Here is a 26,678-nt window from a genome sequence, read left to right on the forward strand (position 1 = left end):
TGGGGGATATTTTCTTGGCACACTTTGGGCCCCTTAGTACCAATTGAGCATCGTGTCAACGCCACAGCCTACCTGAGTATTGTTGCTGACCATGTCCATCCCTTTATGACCACAGTGTTCCCATCTTCTGATGGCTACTTCCAGCAGGATAACGTGCCATGTCATAAAGCTCGAATCATCTCAGACTGGTTTCTTGAACATGACAATGAGTTCACTGTACTCAAATGGCCTCCACAGTCACCAGATCTCAATCCAATAGAGCACCTTTGGGATGTGGTGGACCGGGAGATTCGCATCATGGATGTGCAGCCGACAAATCTGCAGCAACTGCGTGATGCTATCATGTCAATATGGACCAAACTCTCTGAGGAATGTTTCCAGTACCTTGTTGAATCTATGCCACGAAGGATTAAGGCATTTCTGAAGGCAAAAGGGGGTCCAACCCGGTACTAGCAAGGTGTACCTAATAAAGTGGCCAGTGAGTGTATATGCTTGAGTTTCTTTCTTGATAGATGTGTGACTTGATGTTGGAATTGGGTCCCTTGTTGGCTCTGCTGGGAGAGCTCTGGGGTCGGTATTTAACAAACTGAAAATATGTAATGATCTTTGATATTCCACATATACACAACTTTACGATGCATGTATCTCTCCCAACTTGAACTATGCTGCAGGGGTTTGGTGCTTAAAAGAATCTAAAACTGTTGACGCCATACATAATACTGCTATACAATGTTTTCTGGGGGAAAATGAAGTGAAGGGAGTGGCAGAAAATTACATCAACATAATTCAGGACATGCACAGGGACTGTAAGACCGTAGTTCGGTGTGCACTGGAAACAAAAATGTGAGTTTGAGGTAAAGGTAGGACTGTATCAAGGATCGGTATTGAACCCTTTCCTGTTTGTTATGCTGATGGATAGCCTCATAGAACATCTTCAGAAAGAGGCAGCATGGAGCATGATGTTTGTTGACGACATTGTGCTAGCAAATGAGTCAAGGAAAGGTTGGAGAGTGATCTTGAAAATTGGAGAGAAGCACTAGAGATTAGAGGACTTAAGATCATCAGAACAAAGACTGAGTACCTGTGTATAAATAAGCAAGTAGAAAGTCCAAGATTGACCTTAGGAGGAGAAGTCTGTGAATGTTCTCATTCATCCAAGTCATGGTTGTCCAAAGGAATTCAATCGAACATGTTGCGGAACAATTTGGGTCTGACACCCTTAAAATGGTGAGGGAATATGAAAGGACGGCTTGGAAGATTGCAGACTACAGAAACCACTTGCGATTCAATCTGAGATGCAGACAACACAGGCTCATACCCACTAGCCTGCCTCTGTGTACTACAATGAAAGGACATAGAGCAGACAGAATCATAGAGAAGGCACAGAATCAACTCCTGAATGAAAGAGTGAGACAGGTCCATTTCACTATTGAAGGGCTGAAGGAGAAATCTGACCAACTACTCCAGCAACTAACATCCCACTTGTCTGGTGCAGTCTTGGAGAGGATCACTGAGTTCACCAAGAAAGCCCAACTATCTCAACACCATAAAACCAAAGAAAGGCAGACAAGGAAGTTTCAAAACTTACAGCGACGAACCAACAACACTAGCCAAGCAGATATACTTACCTGGAGACAAAAGACAGAACATCCCACAAAAAACGGAATGCAGAACAGATGGATCAAGAATCTGTCGGACAAGGTACTTGCCCAATCAGAGAAGGAGGTATTATCCAAAGGACTGAACTTCGCCATGACACCCCAACAACTACCTATAGTTGACCTCATCACATCCACAGTATCAGCTATAAGGAAAAACAATCTAACGGAAACCGAGGCGGAACAGCTTAGCTTAAAGGTATCAGCAGCTCTGTCCAATGCGAAACTCCCTCCTTCCAACCTAACCATGGAGGAAAGGAAAGCCGTGACAGCCCTGAGCATGGATGAAAACATCACTACCCTTTCAGCAGATAAGGGGAGAGGCACGGTTGTCCTCAGCACAACAGACTACCACGCCAAGATCACATCATTACTCAGCGACACGGACACCTATGAACCTCTGAGACGTGATCCAACTAGTGGTTACAAGAGGAGAATAATGGAGTACCTACAGAAACTACAGAAAAGAGGAACCATTGATCAGATACAATACCACCGTCTCTACCCACAAGATAACATCCCATGCATATATGGACTCCCTAAGATCTATAAAGATGGAACCCCTTTCAGGCCCATTGTCAGCAGCATAAACTCGGTTACGTACAACATTGCCAAACATGTAGCCAACATCTTGACCCCTTTAGTGGGCGAAACACCTCACCATATTCAAAACTCCATTGACTTTGTGAACAAGGTCCAAGGCGTAAAACTGGAACCGAAACCATGGTATCCTACGACATGACCTCGTTATTCACCTGCATCCCAACCATGGAGGCTTTGGAAACTGTGAGGCAACGTTTGCTATGGGACGACACCCTCCACGATAGGACCAACCTCAGCCCAGACCAGATTTGCCAACTACTGGACCTTTGCCTAAACACTACATATTTCCAATTCAGGGGCCAGTTTTACAGACAGAAACACGGCTGTGCAATGGGCTCACCAGTATCTCCCATTGTGGCCAATTAATTATTGGAAATATGGAAGAGGTAGAACACAGGGCCCTGAACTGCTTCAGAGGAACACCTCCGAGCCACTGGTTCAGATATGTGGACGACACATGGGTCAAAATCCAGACACGAGGTGCAAGCGTTTACCAAACACATCAACTCAGTAGACAAGAACATTAAGTTCACAAGGGAAGACGTAAAGAACAACAGTTTGCCCTTCTTGGACTGTGATGTCCACATTGGGGAAGAAAGTAGCCTCCACATTGGGGTTTACAGGAAACCTACACGCACAGACCAATATCTACTTTTCGACTCACACGACCCTCTGGAACACAAACTGAGCGTCATCAGAACTCTGCAACACAGAGCTGACAAGTTGCCTAGCAGCATTCAGGCCCAACGGGAAGAACCAAACACCTGAAGGGAGCTTTAAAAACCTGCGACTACCCCAGTTGGACCTTTGTGAAAACTGCAACACGTTCCAAAAAGACCAACCGGGTGAGCGAGGAGGAGAAAAGGAACAGAAGCAATAACATAGTCATCCCGTATGTTTCTGGGGTCTCCGAGAAACTCAGGAGATTTTTAACAAACACCGCATCCTGGTACACTTCAAACCCAGCAACACACTCCGACAAAGACTGGTTCATCTCAAAGACCGTGTACCACACACCCAAAAAAAGCAATCTGGTGTATGCTGTACAATGCAATGAGGATTGCACTGACCTGTATACATAGGAGAAACCAAACAACCACTACACAAACGGATGGCCCAACACAAAAGACCAAACTCCTCAGGACAAGACTCAGCAGTTTATCTACACCTAAAGGAGAAGACACACTCCTTCGAGGACAGCAACATACACATTTTGGACAGAGAAGATAGATGGTTTGAAAGAGGGGTCAAGGAAGCCATCTATGTGAAACTGGAAAAACCATCCTTCAACAGAGGAGGAGGTCTGCGACACCACCTATCTCCCACTTTCAATGCCGTCCTTTCATCTCTACCCAGGAGACTCAAGAAGCTTAGCCTCCAAGAACAACAGTTGGTCACTAACGGCTCCAACGACTCATGACCACTGAATGGAGCACTAACGAAGTCGAAACTAACACCCCCAACGACCGTCGCTGCTTGACATCTGATCACAAAGAGCCACACATGTCAATAGCTCTGATAACGACGGGCGTTGCTAAACATGGGAACACAAAACAGCCACGCATACCAATACCTTTGATAATGACGGGCGTTGCTACACATCGGAACACAAAGAGCCATGGACATCGTTAGTTTTGATAACGACTCCAAAGAGGATAAATATCTGAGTTTCATCACCAGCCAGCCAGAAGAGCTTTGTCTAGTCAGAAAGGCACGAACTGATGAAGCCTCTTGGATGAGAGGCGAAACGTCTTCACGGATATATACCAAGTCCACTTGCACTCGATTCAATTCCTTTAGATAGGAAGAGAAGATGTCCCAGACGTTAACAAATTCAAGTACTTAGGATCGACAATACAGAAGAAGGCGGCAGTAAGAAGGAAGTCAAGAAAAGGGACACAATCTTGGTGGAATTCTTGGAGAAAGGTAGCTGGAGTACTTTATAACAAAAGAATGCCATTGAGAGTAAGGGTATACAAATCAATAGTTACGCCTGTCATGCTCTATGCAGGGGAGGCTAACCATGTGCCGTGGAGAGCCATGTGTATGCAGGTTTTCATTCCAACCCGACTCCACACCAGGTGATTTCCCTGATACATTCTTCCTCATTGGTTGACGGGTTGCTAATCAGTGAAATCCCCTGGTGTGGAGTCCGGCTGGAATTAAAACCTGCATACACATGGCTCTCCATGGCACAGGGTAACCACTGCTGCTCTATGGTATGGAAGCAGTGACAACAACAGAGAGACTAGAATCTACATTACAGGTAGCAGAGATGAACATGTTGCATTGGTCATTGGGAGTGACTAGAAAAGACCGAAAGAGAAATTAAGAAGTGAGAGCTACGTTCAAGATCAGAGAAATGGATGAGAAGTTGAGAGAGCCAAGATTGAGATGGTTTAAATATATACAGAGAGGAGGCATAGACTTTCTAGGAAAGAATGTATTGGACCTGGAAATACCTGGCAAAAGAAAAGAGGAAGACCATTGAAAAGATGTAGAGACCAGATAGAGGAGGATATGAGGAAGGTCGGTCTGTGGGAGAGGGATGTGTCAGACAGAAGACTGGAGGACAAAAATCTGTTGTGGCGACCCCTGAGAAACTGAGAACAAGCCAAAAGAAGTTCTTTTAAAATTGCACCCACCAATAGCCAGATGAAGTCGGTGACCAAAGCACTGCATCATCAGCCACTTCTTCAGTTGCACCGCTTTGACAACGTTGCTCCTATTGTCAGTTGTTACAGCAACCAGTCCCTTTTCGCTGAACTTCCAGTTTGTAAGGGCATCCTGCAGGGCTTCAATATGCTCTCCAGTGTGATCTTGGGTATAATAGCTGATTTGGAGACATGCAGTTTTCATCTCCCAGTCTTCAATGAAAGGTACTGTCAAACTCGTATGGCTCGCATGGCCAGCTTGACCACATATTGGTCATCAGGGCAAAATGAGTCACTTTTGTGAGCCGACCGGCAGAGGTGTAAAAACCAGGTCCAGAAAGTAAAAGTCCAAACCATGTATTTGTTCCACTCATGCACTACACCAGCAGATTCTAGTCAACACCACTCCTCAACTAGGTAGGGAAAACTAGCTATTGAAATCAGCTGGTTTAGTAACATGGTTGGAGCAAATACACGGTTTGGACATTTACTTTCTGGACCTGGTTTTTACAACTCTGCCGGCCGGTAAGGTTCTGTCTCACCTCAGTATACATTTCTGGCAGTGCTTCTCTTGAAAAGTAGTTGCAACTGGTATCTTCAATGTTTTTTAGTAGCTTTTTAAAGCCGTCTTGTTCTACTGTTGCAACAGGGACCATATCTTTAGTGATGTTATGGGTCAAAACCATAGTTATATCATGCCACTTGGCACTTTTTTCATAAGGCACACCACAGGTAAATGAAGGTTACACTATGCTTTGTTTCGGGGCAGAAGACTTTTCCGCTGCGACGGCTTCACAGTTGAGTTTGCAGCAGCAGCACAAAGTTTAGCACACTCTTCACGTATATACTACACCAAGTCCAGTTGCACTCGATTCAATTCTTTTGGATAGCACACTCTTTGTACTGCAGTTTATGGCGCTGTTGTAAATGGTGGAAGAGGTTTGAATTGCTTCCACTTTTGGATGCAACCTGTTTATGGCATTCTCTACAGGTGAAATGGGTTTGTTGCTCATCTGTCTTTTAAATGTGAATCATCTCCAAATAATTGGAACAATTTTTTTTTTTACAAACCGGGTCTTTGGCAGTGTGGACTGGTCATGTGTCTCCTTCCATGTTGCAGGAGAACTTGTGAGCGAAAGGGCCGTGTTTGCACGCAGAGGGAGGGTGGGGGCAGGTTACGTGGTGCATGTGAGAGACGAGAGATGCAAACACTGGCACTGCTTTACGGAAGAAATGGGTTATATAACGCAACATCAAACTATATTGATATAAATGGTATTGTCTCAACCTGTATACCAACATACCTTAAAAAGTTGATATACTGCCTAGCACTAATTTTCCTCCAGTGTATCTTGAGTAAATCCCTGATGCTTCAATGTAAAATGTTGCCGTATGCAAGATGTGCTCTTACTATAGACTAGCTCAGTTTTGCAGTGTATGGGCGAAACTATTTTTTTGTTATTTATTGTTTTCTTTTTTTTAATTGGTCCCAAACTCGAGTAATTTTCTGACGTGTTGTTGAACATCCATGAGGTGCCTCACTAAATTTTCATATTGTAGGGTACTCTATGATGAAATTGCAATTTGAAGCATTTTTTAAATTAAGATATTTGACCATGTATACAAAGTAGACCAGGAGTTGGCAACCCATGATGCGTGTCGACAGTGGTACGCGAGGCCATTAACATGGGCATGCAGAGCAATTCACTAAAATATTTGTTAATATACTTTTCTTTTCTTTTTCTTTTGATTAAAAAACCTCCATCCATTATCCAAACCGCTTATCCTGCTCTCAGGGTAGCGGGGATGCTGGAGCCTATCCCAGCAGTCATTGGGCGGCAGGCGGGGAGACACCCTGGACAGGCCGCTAGGCCATCACATTTTAATATAGAATTTAGCCCAATGCAATGGTGAACTAAACAAATAATTCAGTTACTAAAATAATTAGTGTCAAAATAGGACATTGTTTGTGACGGCAAGAGAGTGCACACAAGTGATGTGATTTATCATACCCCTCCTCCTCCTCCCTCTGATCTGCCGACGAGTGCAGTAGTACAGCGGTAGTGAAAACGTATGATAGCTAGCTAGCTTTCTTTTTTAATTTGTCAAGAACAACTGACGATGGCAGAAGCAATATTGTCTGATATTCACCTCTTTCAGCTGTTTTGGACAAACAAATTTGGATTTATTTCACGAAAGGAACGAGCTGTGTGCAGTCTCTGCTGGGAAAATGTGTGTCAAACTTCAAGTGTAAAACGTCATTTGGAAACGAAGGCACGAGAAAAAACTTTAAAGATAAGGCTGATAAAGCTGAATCAGTTCAGAGGGCAGTGGTCCAGTACGGGAAGCAAAGCAGCATGTTTACAACCAGATGTGCCGCCCGAAACCAAGCTACAGAGGGCAGCTGTAAAGTTGTACAGTGCATTGCTTAACATGGGAAGCCATTCTCCGATGGAGAGTTTAAAGAGGAGGCTTTCCTCAGCAGTTCGCAGGTCATATTTGATGGGTTACCAAACAAAGACACAGTCATCAACAGGACCAAAGAAATGCCCGTTTGTGTGAGAACTGTAGAGAGATGCAATACAGATGTGGCTGAAAACGAAAGACACCAGCAAACTCCTGCACTGAAAGATGTCAGTATTCAGCGTAGCTCTTGACGAGGGTGTAGCTGTAAACGATGTTCTACATCTAACAGCGGTTACCAGATATTACGACAAACAAGGGTCGCACTAAATCAGTAACATTAAATTATTTTATTTTGTGTCCTAGTAATTTTCATACATTTGCACAAATAATTTTGTGTGTGTGTGTGTGTGTGTGTGTGTGTGTGTGTGTGTGTGTGTGTGTGTGTGTGTGTGTGTGTGTGTGTGTGTGTGTGTGTGTGTGTGTGTGTGTGTGTGTGTGTGTGTGTGTGTGGAGCAGAGTGCAGATCTTTTGGCATGTGGACTCTAGATGGGAAGACAAGCAGCAGCAGTAAATAGATAAATGCTCATTATGAAATTGAACTGGCACTTGTGTCAGATTTATCTATTTATTTAAACTTTGTAAAGTGCCCCGGGACATCGAAAAGTATCCGACCCCTGATTTAGACCATTGAAAAAAGTCCTCCCTGTAATTTTTTATTATTTTTTTTAACTGGAGAAGAGTGCTTTGGGCACTTAACCCAATAGAGGGTCTTGACCTGTTTTTAGTCTTGAACTGTGAGTGCGCCAGCTCTTTACAAAGCTGAAAAAGTTTCAAATAATGAAGTGCATAGCCTATCCATATGACTTCTACTTCCACCAGCCAGTAATGGTAAAGAGTGGTGGGGCCAGAAAGGAAACACAAGCTTGATTAATTTTATCAAAGGAGAGAGGAGAAACAAGCACAAACAAAAATATATCGATATATAGTGCTGAACAGGAAACTCATATTTACTTGTAGTTTTACATACATGTTATCACAATATGAATAAACAGAAAGTAGAGGGATACTTGTTGTTGTGAAACCTGACTTTGTGTAGCAACTACCGAGCATCTCCTCCTAGCACCGACCGCATGCTTTTCAGTAGATGGAGCTGCCCAAGTACCTCTCAGAACTTGACACAGCCATATCTGTGTTATGTATGGGTGTGTGTGTGTGTGTGTGTGTGTGTGTGTGTGTGTGTGTGTGTGTGTATATATATATATATAATATCTATAGAACACTAGAATACTTAGTTAATTTTTCCATTTTACTTGAAATTGTAAATGTTCATTTTCATTATCAAGCCTCAACACTCCCTGGTGCTGGTTCATCCATTGCTCTGTGTTTAGTTTGGTGCATTTGTAGTAGAGCTAGGTGGAAAAAACATCAGATAAGTATTTGTAAAAGAAATATGGTGTAGGATATGCTTGTTTATCATTTATTCATCAGCTTTAACTGCCTGCTCTCTTTTAATTCCCCCTTTTAGGAGTTGCAGGATAGCCCCATTGATCCAGTGTGATTATTGTCCTCTTGTGTTTCACATGGACTGTCTGGACCCCCCACTCACCGCCTTACCTGCTGGCAAATGGATGTGCCCCAATCATGTAGAGCACATAGTGGTAAGAGTCATGGTCCTCCTTGCTATCTGTCCTTGAAACCAACAAACTTGCCAGTTTAGCTCAGAACTAGGGCATCATATCATGGTTTTTTAAATGGTTTAACAGGTAGATGTGTTTAAAGTGAAAACTGTTACATGCTAAGCAACTAACATGCTCTGCCACTGTCATACAGCTAAACCAGAGGAACTTGAGCCTTTCTAGCCGCTGTCAGCTCTTTGACCAATTCCAAGACAGAATATCACAGCATGCCGTGAAGGTGGACTTCCTGCGCCGAGTTCATCGACAAAACACGCCGAACCGCCGCTACTCTCACCAGCACAAGAAGACTATCAAGGTACAGCGGTTACCTTAAATTAAGATGTAAAATTCCTGTACACCAGAAAGACAGGAAGATGTGGCAGGAATCGATGCAATGCGTAACACTCGAAGCAAGCAGAAATCATGACTGCTATTTCAATTTTTTTGATGCAGGTGCCAGATGCCATCAAGTCGCAGTACCAGAACCCTCCCGCTATGCTGGCTCCTGCAGGGATCCGCCAGTCAGAGCTTGTCTGTAGTGGTGTTTCCAACCACCAGCCCACGAAGCACCTCACCACAGAGACTGAGCAGCAGGAGGTATGCACATGAAAGCTGGCAGAATGTACTCTGACCACATTGTAATTGTACATTTGTTGGAATGCAGGGCCATCTCAAATCAAACTGTAATGTAATGATACTGTAAGATTCTTATTTGCTTAGTAGGGTGGGATTCTAAACAATAAATCATAACTACTGGTTGTTTTATTGTAAAACATGGTTTTATTATATTGAATCAGTGGCTTCAGGATGTCATCGCTCTCCAGTGCAGCATCATGCGTCACCTGTCCATCAAGCAGAAGGCTTCATCTTCATCACCAGCCTCAACACCAGTATCATCATCAATGGAGTGGGACCCTAGGCAGAAAGCTTATATTAAATCCTGTGTACCATCTGAGGACACCAAACCTCTGGCTTCTCAAAGGACTTTATCCCCAGGCCCCTGTACTAAACCATGCGGTTCACCTGATGACGCCCTGAGGGCCACTGTACCAAAGGGCCCCATGGTAGAGCTGGATAGTTGTAACTGTATTATGATACCCTGTAAGAATTGTAGGAAATTTAATGGGCCCCTAGCAGTAGAATCCCAGCAGCCTCCTAAAGCAAATGGACCTGTAGACTGTAACAGTGCCTCAGACTCTTGCAGGCAGACAGAATTCCAGCTCAGACTGAAGTCAGATATAACACATCAAGAATCAGTCTCCACCCCTGCCTCTGTCACCTCTCTCAAGCTGGTTAACCATATAGATGGCGATATTGTTAAAAGGGAGAGTGGGAACAATATTGAAGTCTGCAGCCATAAAGACTGTACTACTCTCCCAGTGATGTGCTCTGACACCAAACAGCAGAAACACACGACCCAGCTGAAGTTGCAGACCGAGTGTATAGGCAGTGAGGCAAAACTCTCTGACTCCATCACTAGCAGTGCTCACCCAATTACCCCATCTGAAGTTATCCAGGACCATGGCATCACAAAGTTGGAATCATCAACAACTATAGCAGGTAAGTTTTTTGAATCAACAGAGACTTCTAGCCCAGCCACCTATCTCCTGAGTTTTTTTTCTCCCCTTTTTCTCCCCAATTGTACCCAGTCAATTACCCCATTCGTCCGAACCGTCCTGATCGCTGCTCCACCCCTTCTGCCGATCCGGGCAGGCTGCAGACTACCACATGCCTCCTCCGATACATGTGGAGTCGCCAGCCGCTTCTTTTCACCTGACAGGAGTTTCATCAGGGGGACGTAGCACATGGGAGGATCATGCTATTCCCCCCAGCCCCCCCCCCCCGAACAGGCGCCCCGACCAACCACTGGAGGCGCTAGTGCAGCGACCAGGACACATACCCACATCCGGCTTCACACCCGCAGACACGGCCAATCGTGTCTGTAGGGACTCCCCGACCAAGCCGTAGGTAACACGGGGATTCGAATTGGCAATCCCTGTGTTCGTAGGCAACAGAAGGCTATGTTACCTGGATGCCCACTTTTATTCTGTTTTGGAAATTATTGATGCATGTATTGCATTAGTATTGAGGAGGGCATTCCAACAGGACAGTCTTCAAAACATACTTTAAGTGAACACCAGAAACTCTTTGAGGAGAGATCAAAAGTGTGGCATAATATTGTTTAGGGCTGCTCCCTAATATTCGACCAAAGTTTTCATTGGCTGGTTAGTCGTAGTCTCGCAGAAAAAAAGAAAAAAAAACCCTGTATGAAACATATGAGGGCTTTTGATTTGAAACAAGTTCATAAGTTGTGTGATGTTATATTGTGGTGAAATAAATTAACAAAAATGTTCAGTCTCCTTGCTGGTTGTTCTGGCACATTCAGAATCATTACCACTTTTGCCAGTGTCGTTAACTAGTGGCTCGCTTCGTGTGTGCGCTTGTACAATGTATATTTTAAAGGCTCATTAACAGTATCAACAGTTTTACTTATTCTTTCTCAGCCCTGGAACTCAAAACCATTTTCTGATGCCCCAAAAATATATATTTAAATAATTAAGTTAATGTAAACATGCAACGACTAGTCGACAAATGGCTTGAACTAACGACTACTAGTCAACTAGGAAAATCTTTGGTCGGGTGCAGCCCTAGGATAGTGACATCATAAAATATCTGTGTATTGTTTAGTACATCTGTAAATGATATACTTTTGAAAAGAAGAGAAAACACTTTCATTAACCTCATTAAAACATAGTAACAGGAATGCATCAGTTACAAGTCTCACCCCTTCCATTGAAGACCGTCTGAATAACATGGCGTATCTGAACTTGGTCGCTGACCAGGTTTATCCCTTCATGGCTACAGTTTATCCACACTTAGGTGTACACATGCAGCATGATAGTGCATGAGGTCACAAGGCACTGATTGGTTCAAGGAACATCACAGTGAGTTTCCATTGCTTCGGTGGACTGCACAGTCGCTGGATCTCAACCGTATCAAGCGTCTTTGGGATGAGGTGGAAAGGGCTATTTGCAGCAAGACTTCAGTCATCCAATTCACAGTAACTGCAACACAGTCAATTCTGCATGATGCAGTATTCTTGCAAAACACATCCAGCATCTTGCAGAATCCACGCCCAGACAAATTCATGCTTTTCTGAAGACCAAAGAAGTCGCAACATGCTATTATATAGGTGTGCCTAACTGGCAACTCAGTGTATATTAGAGCTCACATTGCACAGAGAGATAATGCATATTTGTGTTCAGCAATAAACTGGTAAAAGAAGCAGCAAATGTGTTCCACTCTTTAATGGATAGCAGATCTTATAGCTGCCATAATGTAGCTACTGTACTGCTGTTACTGCTGTTGCACATGTTGTGGAAATTATTTGCAAACACTTAAGACTCAGAAATAATTACACAGACACTGATGGTTGGTGCACTGCGGCATGGTGGCCCAGTGGTTAGCACTGTTGCCTCACAGCAAGAAGGTCCTGGGTTCGAAGCCCAGGCCATCCCAGGTCCTTTCTGTGTGGAGTTTGCATGTTCTCCCCATGTCTGCGTGGGTTTCCTCCGGTTGCTCCGGTTTCCCCCACCATCAAAAAGACCTGCGTGTTAGAGTTAATACTCCTGTCTGTGCCCTTGAGCAAGAATGGAAAGAACTGGAGTTGGTCCCCGGGTGCTGCAGCTGCCCACTGCTCCTATACAATAGGATGGGTTAAATGCAGAGAACAAATTAATTTTAAGAATACAATTTGCTGTAAGACTACAATGTCAAATAAAGTGGCTTTCATGAAATAGGAGAACACAAGCAGTGGGTTCACTTGCTTCATTCTCCCTGAACAAAGGAGATCTTTTCCCTTTGTTCCCCCTCATTCTAGACAAAGAAAGGCCTAACCAGTGGTCAGGTTCAGCCAACTAATACATATATATTTCCTATGAATTATACCATAGGTTGGTTAAACATCTGGTCATTTCCAGTTAGGGGGGGGTGCACAGGACCACAATACATTGAAAACCACAGCCTTAGGGCTATAGAAAGACCCTCTCTAAGAACTTCCCAATATGATTTATCTCATAACAGCTCCTCGGAGTATCACATAACGGGACGTTGTAAGAGTTGAAGTAGCACATACGTATGCAGAGAAGAAACCGCTTCCTAACCCCCCATCTTGGACATTCCTTCCTCCTCACTGGGGAGTTCAGACAGACTCTAATATCACACCCAGAGACCTACACAGAAATCTTTTCAGACTTAATGAATAAATGATAACTTAGTGTTTCATGTTAATTTTCTTTCACATACGCTACAATAGATTAGGTTATTACGTATACATGAAATCAAAAACAGAATACTGACTTGATCAAGTAGGCTTTATTTTCTGGCAGTTAATGAAGCCTGTAACACCTCCTAAAATAATTATCAGCTAGGCTATATAGGTTTTTAAATGCAGCTTTTTCATCAGTCTGATAAAGTAGAATGACCGTGGCTGATGGGAACAAGCCCGACATATTGTCACACAAACGTAAACAGGAACCAAACTGGATGCAAGACCAACTTTAATTTCTTACACAACTTGTCAATGAAAGGAAATAAATGATCAGAGGTGAAGGCTGATCTGTGATCTGCCTTCAGTTTAACAGCAGCAACCGTTCATGGCAGCAGCCATCTCTGCGACTGTCATTATTGGGTCTTAAGGACTTAGGGGTAGTGTTGGGTACCGTTTACATTTTAACCAGTACCTGGAATTCGGTATCGGTACCCAACGGTACCTTCTTTTGGCCCTTTACTCTGTCTGTAATGACAAAAATGTAATTTCAGTTCTAAAAAAAATAAGTGAACAAGCACGAAGCCGTCTAGACTAGGGATGGGCAAACGATCAAATTTCCTTGATCGATCATCGCGAAAATTAACGATCAATTATCGATTAATTGTTAATTACTTTTAATGAAAAAAATGCCTATGGCAGAAATACCAAAGAAAGCGTGTTTTTCCTCAATTAAATCTTTAATCATCAAAGGAGTTAACTTATAGTTAATTTATAGTACACCCACAATGCTTTTAAACAAGGTAGTTAAGGTTTTAACTGTTTAATTGTAAAAAACCGGCATATCACATTCCGTCATGATGCATAAAAAAGGCAGCTACGAGCCCGGCCGAGTCAAATCTCTTCACAAATTAAAGAGCCAATGCTGTTGCGCTCTTAAACACTATTGAGCCTCCCTGAGAAACATTTCCCCACAATATAAATTATCTGTAGGCTATGTATAAAATATGCAAATTAAAAAATAAAATAAAAACATTAGGCCTACTTAGCGCTGACAGTTATTCACAAAATGTAACTTTGAACGACTCCAATAGGCCTCCAGCTGAGAGAGATAAAATAAATAACAGTTATTCACATAAAGGATAACTGTCCACAGTCCACTCTTAACAAATTCAAGTAATTGCAGCCTACTGGTTTTTGTTCAGCAAGATGAGCATGTTGACATGCTCAGGGGTGAGACGCGACTGAACGCAGCCTAGTGACCGTCAGTCCAGCCGCTGAAAACACTCGCTCCGAAGGGACTGAAGTTGCGGGGATGCAGAGGTATTTTCGCGCTAACTTTCCACCAGTCTGTGAGGTTGCAATTCAGGGGTGGGGGAGTCTCCCTCAGAAAGTTCCGAACTTCTACTTCGATGCCGATGTCGCATGGAGTGGAGTACTGCTCCCCGTAAAGTAGTGCCATGGCAGACGCCGGCGCGGCTGCGGCTCCGGTGGCTGCGCTAGCTACACTTCGCTTTACGCGCTTCATGTTGAAGGCTATTTTTCCACAATGGTAGCCGGTTGGTACTAGCTCAGTTTTCGGTCTCCAGATATAAAAATTGCACCCTTGCGTAGTTAAGAGGTCTCGTTACTGCCAGGCAGTGAAATTCATTCTTTCAACATTGCTGCCACGGAGTGAGATTCATTAATTCAACCTCTATGTGATATGGACGTTGGGCGATAAAAAATCCACGTGATCAACTCATTTCCTAACGATCAATTATCGATTATCGATTAATCATGCCCATCCCTAGTCTAGACCCACGGAGCACCCGCCAAGTGTGAAGTCAGTCAGATTAACGGTTGTCGAGAAAATCGCAGGAGGCGGACAAGAGTCTCCTTCCATTTGAGTTAGATTATTATTATTATGAGGAATTTTGAAGACTAGTGAGCATTTATTGGCGAAAGGAAGATGAAGAGGGAAACGGATGATCCGCTCTGGTAACCACTAACGGGAGCAGCTAAAAGAAGATAAACATACAAACATCACTAACGTGTGTGCGTGTGCATGTGCATACACACTACATGGCTAGAAGTATGTGGACACCTGAACATAACCCATATATGCCTGTTGAACATCTCATTCCAAAACCATAGGCATTAATATTGAGGTGCATCCCCCCCTTTGCTGCTATAACAGCCTTCACTGTTCTGAGAAGGCTTACACTAGATTTTGAAACATAGCTGTGGGGATTCGCCCCATTCGCCCACAAGAGCATTAGTAAGGTCGGGCACTGATGTTGGTGCAGAAGTCCGGGCTCACAGTCGGTTTTCCAATTCATCCCAATGGTGTTGGATGGGGTTGAGGTCATCATGGCTCTGTGCAAGCCAGTCAAGTTCTCCCACACCAAACTGCTAACCAAGTCTTTATGGACCTCGCTTTGTGCGTTCCGGTATTGTCATGCTGAGACAGGAAAGGGCCTTCCCTGATCTGTTGCCACACAGTTGGCAGCATACAATTCTCTAGAATGTCATTGTATGCTGTAGCGTTACGATTTCCCTTCACTGAAACTAAGGGGCCTTGCCCAAACCATGAAAGACAGCCCCGGCTCATTATTCCTCCTCCACCAAACTTTAAAGTTGGCACTATGCATATGGGCAGGTAGCGTTCTCCTGGCATCTGCTAAACCCAGATTGGTCTGTCAGACTGCCAGATAGAGAAGTGTGATTCATCACGCACGATAATGCGTTTCCTCTGCTCCAGAGCCCAATGGCGGTGTGCTTTACACCACACCAGCTGATGGTTGGCATTGTGCATGGTGATCTTAGGCTTGTGTGCAGCTGCTCGGCCATGGAAATCCATTTCATGAAGTTCATAATGAACAGTTCTTGTGCTGACATTGCTTCCAGTGGCAGTTTGGAACTCGGTAGTATGTTGCAACTGAGGACAGACCACTTTTACACGCTACGCGCTTTAGCACTTGGCAGTGCAGTTCTGTGCGCTTGTGTGGCCTGCCGCTTTACGGCTACATTTCCACTTCACAATAACGGCACTTACAGTGGACCGGGCAGCAAATTTGACAAACTGAGTTGTTGGAAAGGTTGCAAATAAGGCAAATAGTGGTAATCATTGCACACCCTAAAAGCAGAAGCTAACAGCCCGCTTTAAGGGGGGGCGGTCACCATCTGAGAGCTACTGCTTTTCTCAAGACTTAGCAGATAAGGTATGGAGAGAGCCCCAGCCTTTGTTTCAAACCACAAAGCTAATGCATCTTGATGTGGTGCCATAAGCAAGATTTTTTCAATCTAATTCCTTCCAGTGTTTATGTGATTTGGCTTTTCTCTAGATTGTGTTGTACTCTACTTTTGCACTGTGTAGATGTAGCTGATGCAGTTTGACATGGCACGCTTGTGATGTGACTGGCAATAATCTTAAAGAGGTGAAAAAGGATGTTTGTTTTTTTTTCATTGTTTTTTTTTTTCTTACATTTCAGTGATGTATTTTTGGGTGTTATTAAAGTCAAGGGACTATAATAACAATTTTTATTTACTATTACAATTTATTTAATTTTTGTAGGCATGTAGTTATCTGTAGCTCATGGCTCCGTCCTTTGGGAAATGGTATCCTATTTTCCTTCAAAAGGATATTCAGGGCATGATGGGCCTCTTATAATTTAACTTAAGTTGGTTTTTGATTTTGAGATACTTTATTGATCCCCTTGGGGAAAGGGTTAGGGCAGCACCCGGGGACCAACTCCAGTTCGTCTTGCCATGCCTCGGTCAGGGGCACAGACAGAGGTATTAATCCTAACATGCATGTCTTTTTGATGGTGGGGGAAACCGGAGTACCCGGAGAAACCCCACTGCAGACACGGGGAGAACGTGCAAACTCCACACAGAGGACGACCTGGGATGACCCCCAAGGTTGGACAACCCCGGGATTCGAACCCAGGATCTTCTTGCTGTGAGGCGACAGCGCTAACCACTGCGCCACCGTGCCGCCCAATGTCGGCAACAATACAAATAATTGTTTAATTTGGTATGCATAATGAAAAATAACAGTAACAATAATAACATAACAAGGTTTAAAAAAAAAGATGGGTTCAAGCTCAGACTGAGCACATAGGGCTCAATCAAGTTGCATTTTATATAGCGCTTTTTTAGCTGCAACAGCCACTCAAAGTGCTAATTAAGAAAATGGGGAGGGGGGGGTCAAATAATCAGAATAAGTTTTTTTTTTAAGGTCAAGATACAAGACCGCACTACTATGAAAGTGTCTTGCAATCCCCTGGGTCAAGCTTATCACATACAAGCCACAAATAATTCCACTCACTATACGCATTGTCTTTTCTCTGTAGGTCTCTCCTCCACAGATTTAAAGGCATGTCCCGCAGTCATGGAGTCCCTGTTACCCAGTGCTCTGTCCTGCATAGCTGATCGGTCCAACCATATGAAAACATCACTGAAAGATGGTGGTGAGTGTTCTGACTGATCCAAGTATTAAATATTGAAATCTTTGTACAGCAGTTACTTCATGTGGGGCTTCGTTCGAACCATAGTTAATTTCATCGGGGCAAGTTTTGTCCATGACCTTTTCATTTCAGGCAAGCATAATTATCTTTTTTTAATCATCATGATAATTTCTTTATGAAACTTATAATGAAATGTTAGTCAACAACCAGATGAAAACAAGAAGATAACAAAGTCGAAATTCACCTTCGTAAACAAAAACGGACTGAATGCCATTCCTTATCTGTTTATAAAGGTGTGTTTTCATTTAGTTATTGTCTCATTTTTTACAGTGGAGAAAGGGTTGATGAACGTTTCTCAATGTTTTTCATCCGAGTAATTGACATTCTTGGTACAGTTGATGGGTATTCAGATAATCTGTTGGATCATTGGTAACCAGCAGCAAACGCTAATCGTCAACTCCGTGTTCAACTGTTCCCTCAGCAATGTCATTGACTTAGGCCCATCACACAACCAAGTGTTGAGCAGTAAGTTTGGACTGAGCAGAACCATCCCTCTCTATAACTAATGATAACAAGGCTTATAGTGTTTGTGTGTTTCTTACACTGTCGAGCTCAACAGTACCTGGCTAGTAGGTGCCAAATTCTACCTGCACTGAGAAAGTGACTTATCAGATTAGCAATGTTTGTTGAGAAAAATGGGCCTTATTCAGTAATATGTGCGTGCAAAATGATCTTACTTTGTGCCCATAAAAACTGCACAAACAAAATTACCGCCAGATTCGAAATCCGTTCTGATCAGCCAGTTTTCAGCCCAATGCGGGTATGTTCGTGAATCTAGATCCATTTTCTAATTATAAGTTTAGCACTAGCATAATACCACTCCCTGATATCTCCTGATAAGGGGGGCCCTGTTGCAGGCATAGAGCATGGCACAGAAATTGAGAAGTGAAAGAGATGTAGCTTAATGAAAAGGTGAAGCATGGCACTTACAGGTGTAAAAAAGAAAATCTTGGGGCATCTGGGTGGCGTGGCAGTCTATTCCATTGCTTACCAACATGAGGATCGCCGGTTCAAATCCTCGTGTTACCGGCTTGGTCGGGCGTCCCTATGGTTACAATTGGCCTTCTCTGCGGGTGGGAAGCTGGATATGGGTATGTGTCCTGGTCGCTGCACTAGCGCCTCCTCTGGTCGATTGAGGTGCCTGTTCAGGGGGGAGGGGGAACTGGGAGGAATAGTGTGATCTTCCCATGCGCTACGCCCCCCTGGTGAAACTCCTCACTGTCAGGTGAAAAGAAGTGGCTGGCGGGCGATTCCACGTGTATTGGAGGAGGCATGTGGTAGTCTGTATCCCTCCCCCGGATCAGCAGAGGGGGTGGAGCAGTGACCGGGACGGCTCGGGAGAGTGGGGTAATTGGCCCAATACAATTGGGGAGAAAAAGTGGGAAAAATCCCGGGGAAAAAAAAATCTTTACTTATGCTGAAATCGAAATGATTGTTCCAGAAGATCATTATTTTCTGTAGCGTCTCATCGGGTGTGACTAGTGTGGGGAAAGATGAAGGCCTAGCCCTACATGGAGAAAAAAAAGGCCATGGTAACCATAGCCACAGTGATTGGAGCTGCTTCACTTCAGTTTAGATGACCAATTAAGAAAAATTGTTTGGTGTCATATTCTGATGTAGAAATCGGGGAGTAATCCATTGCTGGGTGCAAGAGAGTGGCAGCAAGACTTTTTTTTTTTTAAATTATTATCATCAAGTTACCCTAGGTGTGAGAGTGTGTGTGTGTGTGTGTGTGTGTGTGTGTGTGTGTGTGTGTGTGTGTGTGTCGGCCCTGTGATGGCCTGGCGGTCTGTCCAGGGTGTCATCCCGCCTGCCGCCCAGTGACTGCTGGGATAGGCTCCAGCGTCCCCGTGACCCTGAGAGCAGGATAAGCGGCTTGCATAAGGGATGGATGGATTATCAAGTTATGATGATAATACATATACGCATATGATACACATGAGTCCATAGGGGTAGTGGTTGTGTCAGGAAGGGCATCCGACGTAAAATTTTGTCAAATCAGTATGCAGATTGATAAGACCATAGCGGATCGGTCGAGGCTCCATATGGGATCGGCTGAGGCCCGGGTTAACAACAACTGCCATCGGTGCTGTGCCTTCATAGGGTACTGATGGAAACTGTAAGATCCGCTGTGGCGACCCATGAGAAACAGGGAACAAGCCAAAAGCAGAATTATTATCAAGTTAGTATTATGACAATATAAGTTTGATAATTTCATTAGGTAAATTTTGTGTCGTAAGGACTGTTTGCATTTATAAATATAGACTGTATTCACCTATTTTTCACAATTGTGGCTCTAATATGCCAACTACATTTAGATCAGGGGTGTCACACCATGCGCAATGGAGGGCTGAGAGGGTGTAGGTTTTCATTCCAGCTGATCACTGCACAGTTGAGTTCACAGATTATCACCACTTCAGCATGAGGCGGAGGAGCTCATGGATGATATCAGCTGATATAGTGATCGGTTGAAATGAAAACCTGCACCCTCTTGGCCCTCCTTGGCACATGAGTACATCATTTTATGAGGCTCTTAGGCCTTTAGGATTTGTGTGTACAAGTGGTCTGATGCATTTCTGAAATGTTTCGTGTAGTTGCACTGTGTTCACATAGTCGTCAATTTAGTTGATGAGTTCCTGAACTCCCAGTTACTATGGGCGGTGATTAAGGTTCGGGGTGTTCTTTGATCTTTGTGATGTCATGTAGCCACAACGTTTTGGATCAATGGGAATTGTTTTAATCTGAAGCTACAAATAATACAACTCTCCAAAAATGTAACTTCACTTACCACAGACACTGACAATAGCAGAAACTGTTCTCCATGCATCTTTTTCAAGCGTTTAGTTATGACACTTTCAGGTGAAAGTTGTCAAGCACGGGTAAACTTTGGATCTTGGCAATCAGCTCTACTTTGATCACTGCAAAGGTTTTTTGCCTTTTTTTTTTTAGTACCGGACTCACTGATTGCAGCAAGTCGTGGACTCTTCTTTTTTTGGGAGGGGGGACTTTCCCCTCTTTTTCTCCCCAGTTGTACTTGGCCAATTACCCTATTTTCTGAACTGTCCTGAACTCTGCTCCACCCCCTCTGCCGATCCGGGGAGGGTTGCAGACTACCAAATGCCTCCTCTGATACATGTGGAGTTGCCAGCAGCTTCTTTTCACCTGACAGTGGGGAGTTTGGCCAGGGGGATGTAGTGCGTGGGAGGATCATGCTATTCCCCCCAATTCCGCCTCCCCCCTGAACAGGCGCCCCAACCAATCAGAGGAGGCGCTAGTGCAGCGACCAGAACACATACCCACATCCAGCTTCCCACCCGCAGACAGGGCCCATTGTGTCTGTAGGGATGCACGGCCAAGCTGGAGGTAACACTGGGATTCGAACCGGCGACCCCTGTGTTGGTAGGCAACAGAATAGATCGCTATGCTGCCCAGATGCCCCCGAACTCTTAATGTATTTATTTTTTATTGTCGCGGAGTCACTGAGGTGAGGTTTTTGCAAACGAGCAGTGGAGTAGAACGAACATTTACGGCCCCACTGATGTGTGTTGTCACTATGGCAACTAACAACTATCTGTTTTTGTTTTGAACTTCTCAGATGTTCAAGGCAAACAGTTCAATGTTGGTTCTACTCTCATTCCGTTTCTATTGTGAAGACACTTAGTGATTATACTAATGATTAGTCAGAGTCCCAATGCTCAGAACAGTTGTATTTCCAGTGGTTGGCTGTAATTGTTGTTTTGAGTTCTGAAATGTCCACTTCTCAGTCAGCTTCACTCTCATTGGCTCTCGTGGGTCTTTGTTGCTGTTTCCGTCACACTTCATGATTTCCAACATCCCCGCGACCCTGAGAGCAGGATAAGTGGTTTGGATAATGAATGAATATCAAATATGTTTGAACTAGAATAAGCTGTGCAATCTCAATAGCAAGGTTTCTTAAACTTAATGGTCCACATCTGATTTTTATTCAAGGTTAGAGGTCTGGAATGATCGGTGATAATAAAATAAAAATTAATCAACTCATTTATACCTTTTGGTATAAGTCATTACTTTTATAATGTTCTATAAAGACATGCCCTACTCTGCCTCTGATTGGCTCTAACTGTAACGAAAACTCGCACACCGGTAGGCTACTGGTTACTGTCATTTGGTCATGCTAGTTTCTCTCCTCTCCTCTGCTCTCTGTGTTTTAACAAGGGCCGAGCTCAGCCCCTCCACACACACACACACACACACACACACACACCGAGCAGAGGAGAGAAGGCCTCAACACACAATGCGACAACTGCACCACTGTGCTCTGAAAGCCATTATTTCTGATGGCTTGCACCATGCCACGATGGCTTTTTGCTGCGTCGAGCAAAGCACGGGTGCAGCGCATCGCTCAGCCAGCTCATTGAACATTGGGCACTGCAAGCTGTGACGAATACCCGCGCGGCCAATAGAAATGGCGGCAGCCAGCCAGGCACGGAAGGCAAAATGGAGGAAAAGATAATATAAAATATATTAAAAAAAAAAGAAAAAAAGATAATGACGAACTTGTTTTGCTAGAAGTTTTGAAAACATCCCTGAACACCTAGTCAGATGTGCGCTGAACCCAGTGGCGAGCACAGCTCAAATCTCGTTGTGTCTGACAGAACCAAGACACTGAACCAGGTGAAGATAGTGTTACTTGAGTTGACAACAAATACACTCGAGGAGGCATGCATCTTCTCACCTCTCAGTGCTTTCATATGCTAGACACTATCAGAAAGTGTTGGTTTATTAGTTGCTAAATCCCGCGCTCACCATTGCACCTTATGTGCTCAGGTTGATTGGCCTGCCTCTTCCACTTGGAGACAGATTATGTTTTCATGCAAACAAGAAATCCAGTTATTAGGAGTTAGTTTCAGAATATGTTTATTGGCCATGTAGGTTTGCACTACATGGAATTTGACTCGGTTTCATGGCTCTCTCAGTATATTTAACATAGAATAACAACACTACAACACAATATTATGCTAATGTTTTGATTATGGCTTACACATAGATATGAGTAATGCAAATACTCCATTAGCAGCATCCATATGATTCTTTGCATAATTGTATATGCTCCACAGAAACAGCTTATTTAATGCTTCCCTCTATTTCTCCATCCTTTTGCCTGTGCAGTGGATTTATTTTGCCCCCCCTTTTTTTTCTCTGCCTAATTGAATTAGGCCAATTACCCCACTCTTTCGAGCCGTCCCGGTCTCTGCTCCACCCCCCCTCTGCCGATCCAGGGAGGGCTGCAGACGACAGCATAATTATAATAATAATCATCATCATCATCATTTATATAGCACTTTTCTAGACACCCAAAGTGCTTCACAAGTAAGGGGGAAACTCACTTCAGCAACCACCAATGTGTAGCACCACCTGGTTGATGCACAGCAGCCATTTTACATCAGAACGCACACCACACATCAGCTTGAGGTGGAGAGAGAAGAATCATTGAGCCAATTACATGGGTGTGATGATTAGGTGGCCAGATGGAGAGAGCCAGGTTGTGAATTTTGCCAGAACACTGGGGAACCCCCTACTCTTTGCGATAAGTGCCATGGGTTCTTTAATGACCACAGTGAGTCAGGACCTCGGTTTAACGTCTCATCCGAAGGACGGTATCTCCTACAGCACAGTGTTCCCATCACTGCACTGAGACATTGGGATTTCATATTTGTTGTTTTTTATTGGGACCAGAGGGAAGACTGCCCCCTACTGGCTCACCAACACCACTTCTGGCAGCAACTCAGTTTTCCTGGGAGGTCTCCCATCCAAGTACTAGCCAAGCCCATACTTGCTTAGTTTCCGACATTTGGCAGAGCCAGGGTACATGTTGGTATGGCTCCTCACATGCCTCCTCCGATACATGTAGAGTTGCCAGCCGCTTCTTTTCACCTGACTTTAAGGAGTTTCGCCAGGGGGACATAGCACGTGGAAGGCTCACGCTATTCCCCCCAGTTCCCCCTCCCTCCCGAAAAAGCGCCCCGACTGACCAGAGGAGGCACTAGTGCAGCAACCAGGACACATGCCCACATACGGCTTCCCACCCGCAAACACGGCCAGTTGTGTCTGTAGGGACACCTGACCAAGCCAGAGGCAACATGGGGATTTAAACCGGTGATCCGGCATGTTGGTAGGCAACGGAATAGACCGCCACACCACCTGTGTGCAGTGGATTTCTGTTACTTTAATATATACAGTTTTATATTTGGTGTTGCTGTGAAAGAAGTAACAACAACTGAATGTAGGTGACGAAGTCATCAGATTGTGTGTTTGCACCAGGGAGGTGAAGAAGTGTGGAGATTTATTCAACACCCTTGGCAGCCATGAATGTAATGAACTCTGAATGATGGACTAAAAATGACAGCCCTTTCATTCAAATGAGTGCTTCTCACCCAGCGCCTATGGCTGGTATAGCCATCCAAATGTGCATCTTTACCCTGATGCGTAGTTTAAAAAAAAGAAAAATCAAAAGACATCCACATGCATTAAAAGATTGGACTAAATTCCAGGGGTCTGTCTGGATCGGGTTTTGAATATGTCACTTAAGACCTTGCCTTGATTCTGGAAATAAGATAAAAGTGCTAAAATGACCATTTCAATAATCGTAGTATTACCATAATAAGGTTAAGATCAGCACGTTAGTGTGCATGCAAACACACCCATAGTCACTGATGTACTTTTTTAAAAAAGATGATTCTAGGCCTGTTTCTGGGTATTTCCATCACTCAGAAACTTGGTGGTAATCTTTTCTTATAGTTGATATTTGTTCTTGATGTCATTCCCTAAAGCCTGAGATGGGTGGGATGGCAAAAGGATGTTAATATGCTTTGCTCCATGTGCGAGGAACACACTGTAGGATGAGATGAAATCGTTGAAGCTGGTCTCTGGGCAAATTCAACACAGTTGTTCAGGGGCTGGAGGCGGACACAATTTAGGACTGCTAACGTTTTGATTAGCCCAGTTGCTGTTTGGTCCTGACCCTGTTGGACTTTTGACTGTAGTTTTTCTGCCTGGCGTGTTGCTGTTGAAGTCCAGCTATGATATATGGGTTGGAGACAGTGGCACTGATGAAAAGACAGGAGGTGGAGCTGGAGGCAGTAATGGTGAAGATGCTAAGATTTTCATTGGGAGTGACGAAGAAGGACAGGATTAGGAACGATTATATTAGAGGGACAGCTCAGGTTGGACGGTTTGGAGACAAAGCAAGAGAAGCAAGATTGAGATGGCTTGGACATGTGTGGAGGAGAGATGCTGGGTATATTGGGAGAAGAATGCTGAATATGGAGCTGCCAGGGAAGAGGATAAGAGGAAGGCCAAAGAGGAGGTTTATGGATGTAGTGAGAGAGGACATGCAGGTGGCTGGTCTGACAGAGAAAGATGCAGAAGACAGGAAGAGATGGAAACTGATGATTTGCTGTGGCGACCCCCAACGGGAGCAGCCGAAAGTAGTAGTAGTATTAGTAGTAGTGTTGCTTAAGTGTTATTGACTGTTTATTCCATTTTCCTTGTGATTTTTTTTTTCCTCCTGTTGGTAAATTGTTTTTTTCCTTCTGTTTGTAAGTTGTTGAATATTTATTTATTTTCCTTTTATTTTGCTAATTTAATGGTCCGCCTTCTCCAGAATTCAGCTCAGTAAATAATTAACCTATAAAGTGCAGTTCAAATCGTGTGCGTGTAAGAACTGGCAGTTGGAGGTGGGCCATATGCACGTTCTTGTTGCGCTGGTTTCCAACGAGTCTTCCCCAAAACAGGGCAGTGAGGGAACTTAAGCCGTCTTTATTGGTTGCAGTCTGATCGATTGGTGCGTAAAAGCAATGTCAATTCATCAGTGATATTTGAGAATTAGACCAAAACCTGTACGTGTAGTTATGTACCCTGATCATTTAATAGCATAGTTACATTATCCCCACTTGCTTCTTCATTTGGAGGCTGCAAACAGAGGCGTCCTTCTCTTAACGCCATCAGATTTTTTTTTTCTAATCGTGTCAGACAACTATTCACGCCATCATTGGAGCTTATTGCTTAGCAAAGATCTCAAGGTGATTTATTTCATTAAACTGAAGCGTAGCCTATACGGCTGTAATGATCAGTAAAATTAGGTTTTCACATTAATGCTCGTGCGCATTGATAGTGGTAGAATCTTTTGCCATCACTTGATTGTTAAGGCAGCAGATTACTTCATTTAGGCCCTTGGCTTGCCGGTTGCATCGGGGATTAAATCAAAATAATCCGAAATAGGGGACTTTGTATTCTTTTTCGGAATGAGCTTTTCCACGATTGCATTCGCTGAAAATGGCCGGCAGGGGGGTATCGACAATCGCCGATTGTTGGTCTGACCCTGGCCGGTAGGAACATGTTGACATATCGCTCAACCCTATATTGAAAAAGTGATTTCTAGTCTCACTGGGTCTGACTGGTTAAGTTAAAACCAGAGTGCAGGATTTTACATATAAATAAATGTCTGTGACATTCAAGCCCTCGCCAGACGAGTTCATGCAATGACGATTGAGCCTATCACCACCAGGTACATCTCTATTTTGCAGTATACCGGCGTTTTAAATCTGATGTCAGTGGCGACATTTCCTTGCTGGTGCACCGGAAGTGATGCGTAGTGAAGCGTTTTACATCAACCAGCAATGATTGCTTTGCCAACATCCACAAATCTAAATGGTCGGACTCCAAACCTGCTGTCATCCATTTATTGTTGAACTCAAGCAGTACGGCACCTTCACTGAAAATGTGAAAAACAAATATTTTAAAGACAGTACGTTTTATTTGAACCCTGAGAGGACTTGAAACGAGTGGACTTTGAACTCCCTTGTCTGTACAATTTTTTTTTCCGTTTTTTTTTTTCTTTTTTCGTCTGTATGACAATTGTATAC

The 26,678-nt window shown here is 43.8% G+C and overlaps 1 protein-coding gene across 2 annotated transcripts in view; it reads left to right on the forward strand.

The window, feature by feature from the left end:
* The window catches only part of phf12b (PHD finger protein 12b), a 54,283-nt gene that overhangs the window by 23,694 nt on the left and 3,911 nt on the right, over nt 1-26,678 (forward strand). For both annotated transcript variants that reach the window (XR_008810508.1, XM_056283251.1), the window contains exons 6-10: nt 8,847-8,979; nt 9,152-9,313; nt 9,451-9,594; nt 9,795-10,557; nt 17,602-17,718. Coding sequence is in view for 1 of the 2 variants with exons in the window: in XM_056283251.1 (XP_056139226.1) it covers nt 8,847-8,979; nt 9,152-9,313; nt 9,451-9,594; nt 9,795-10,557; nt 17,602-17,718 (1,319 nt within the window). In the remaining variant the exon portion in view is untranslated. The remainder of the gene's footprint in view (nt 1-8,846; nt 8,980-9,151; nt 9,314-9,450; nt 9,595-9,794; nt 10,558-17,601; nt 17,719-26,678) is intronic.

This window comes from Lampris incognitus, chromosome 7, assembly GCF_029633865.1.
Source record: "Lampris incognitus isolate fLamInc1 chromosome 7, fLamInc1.hap2, whole genome shotgun sequence".
NCBI lineage: Eukaryota > Metazoa > Chordata > Actinopteri > Lampriformes > Lampridae > Lampris > Lampris incognitus.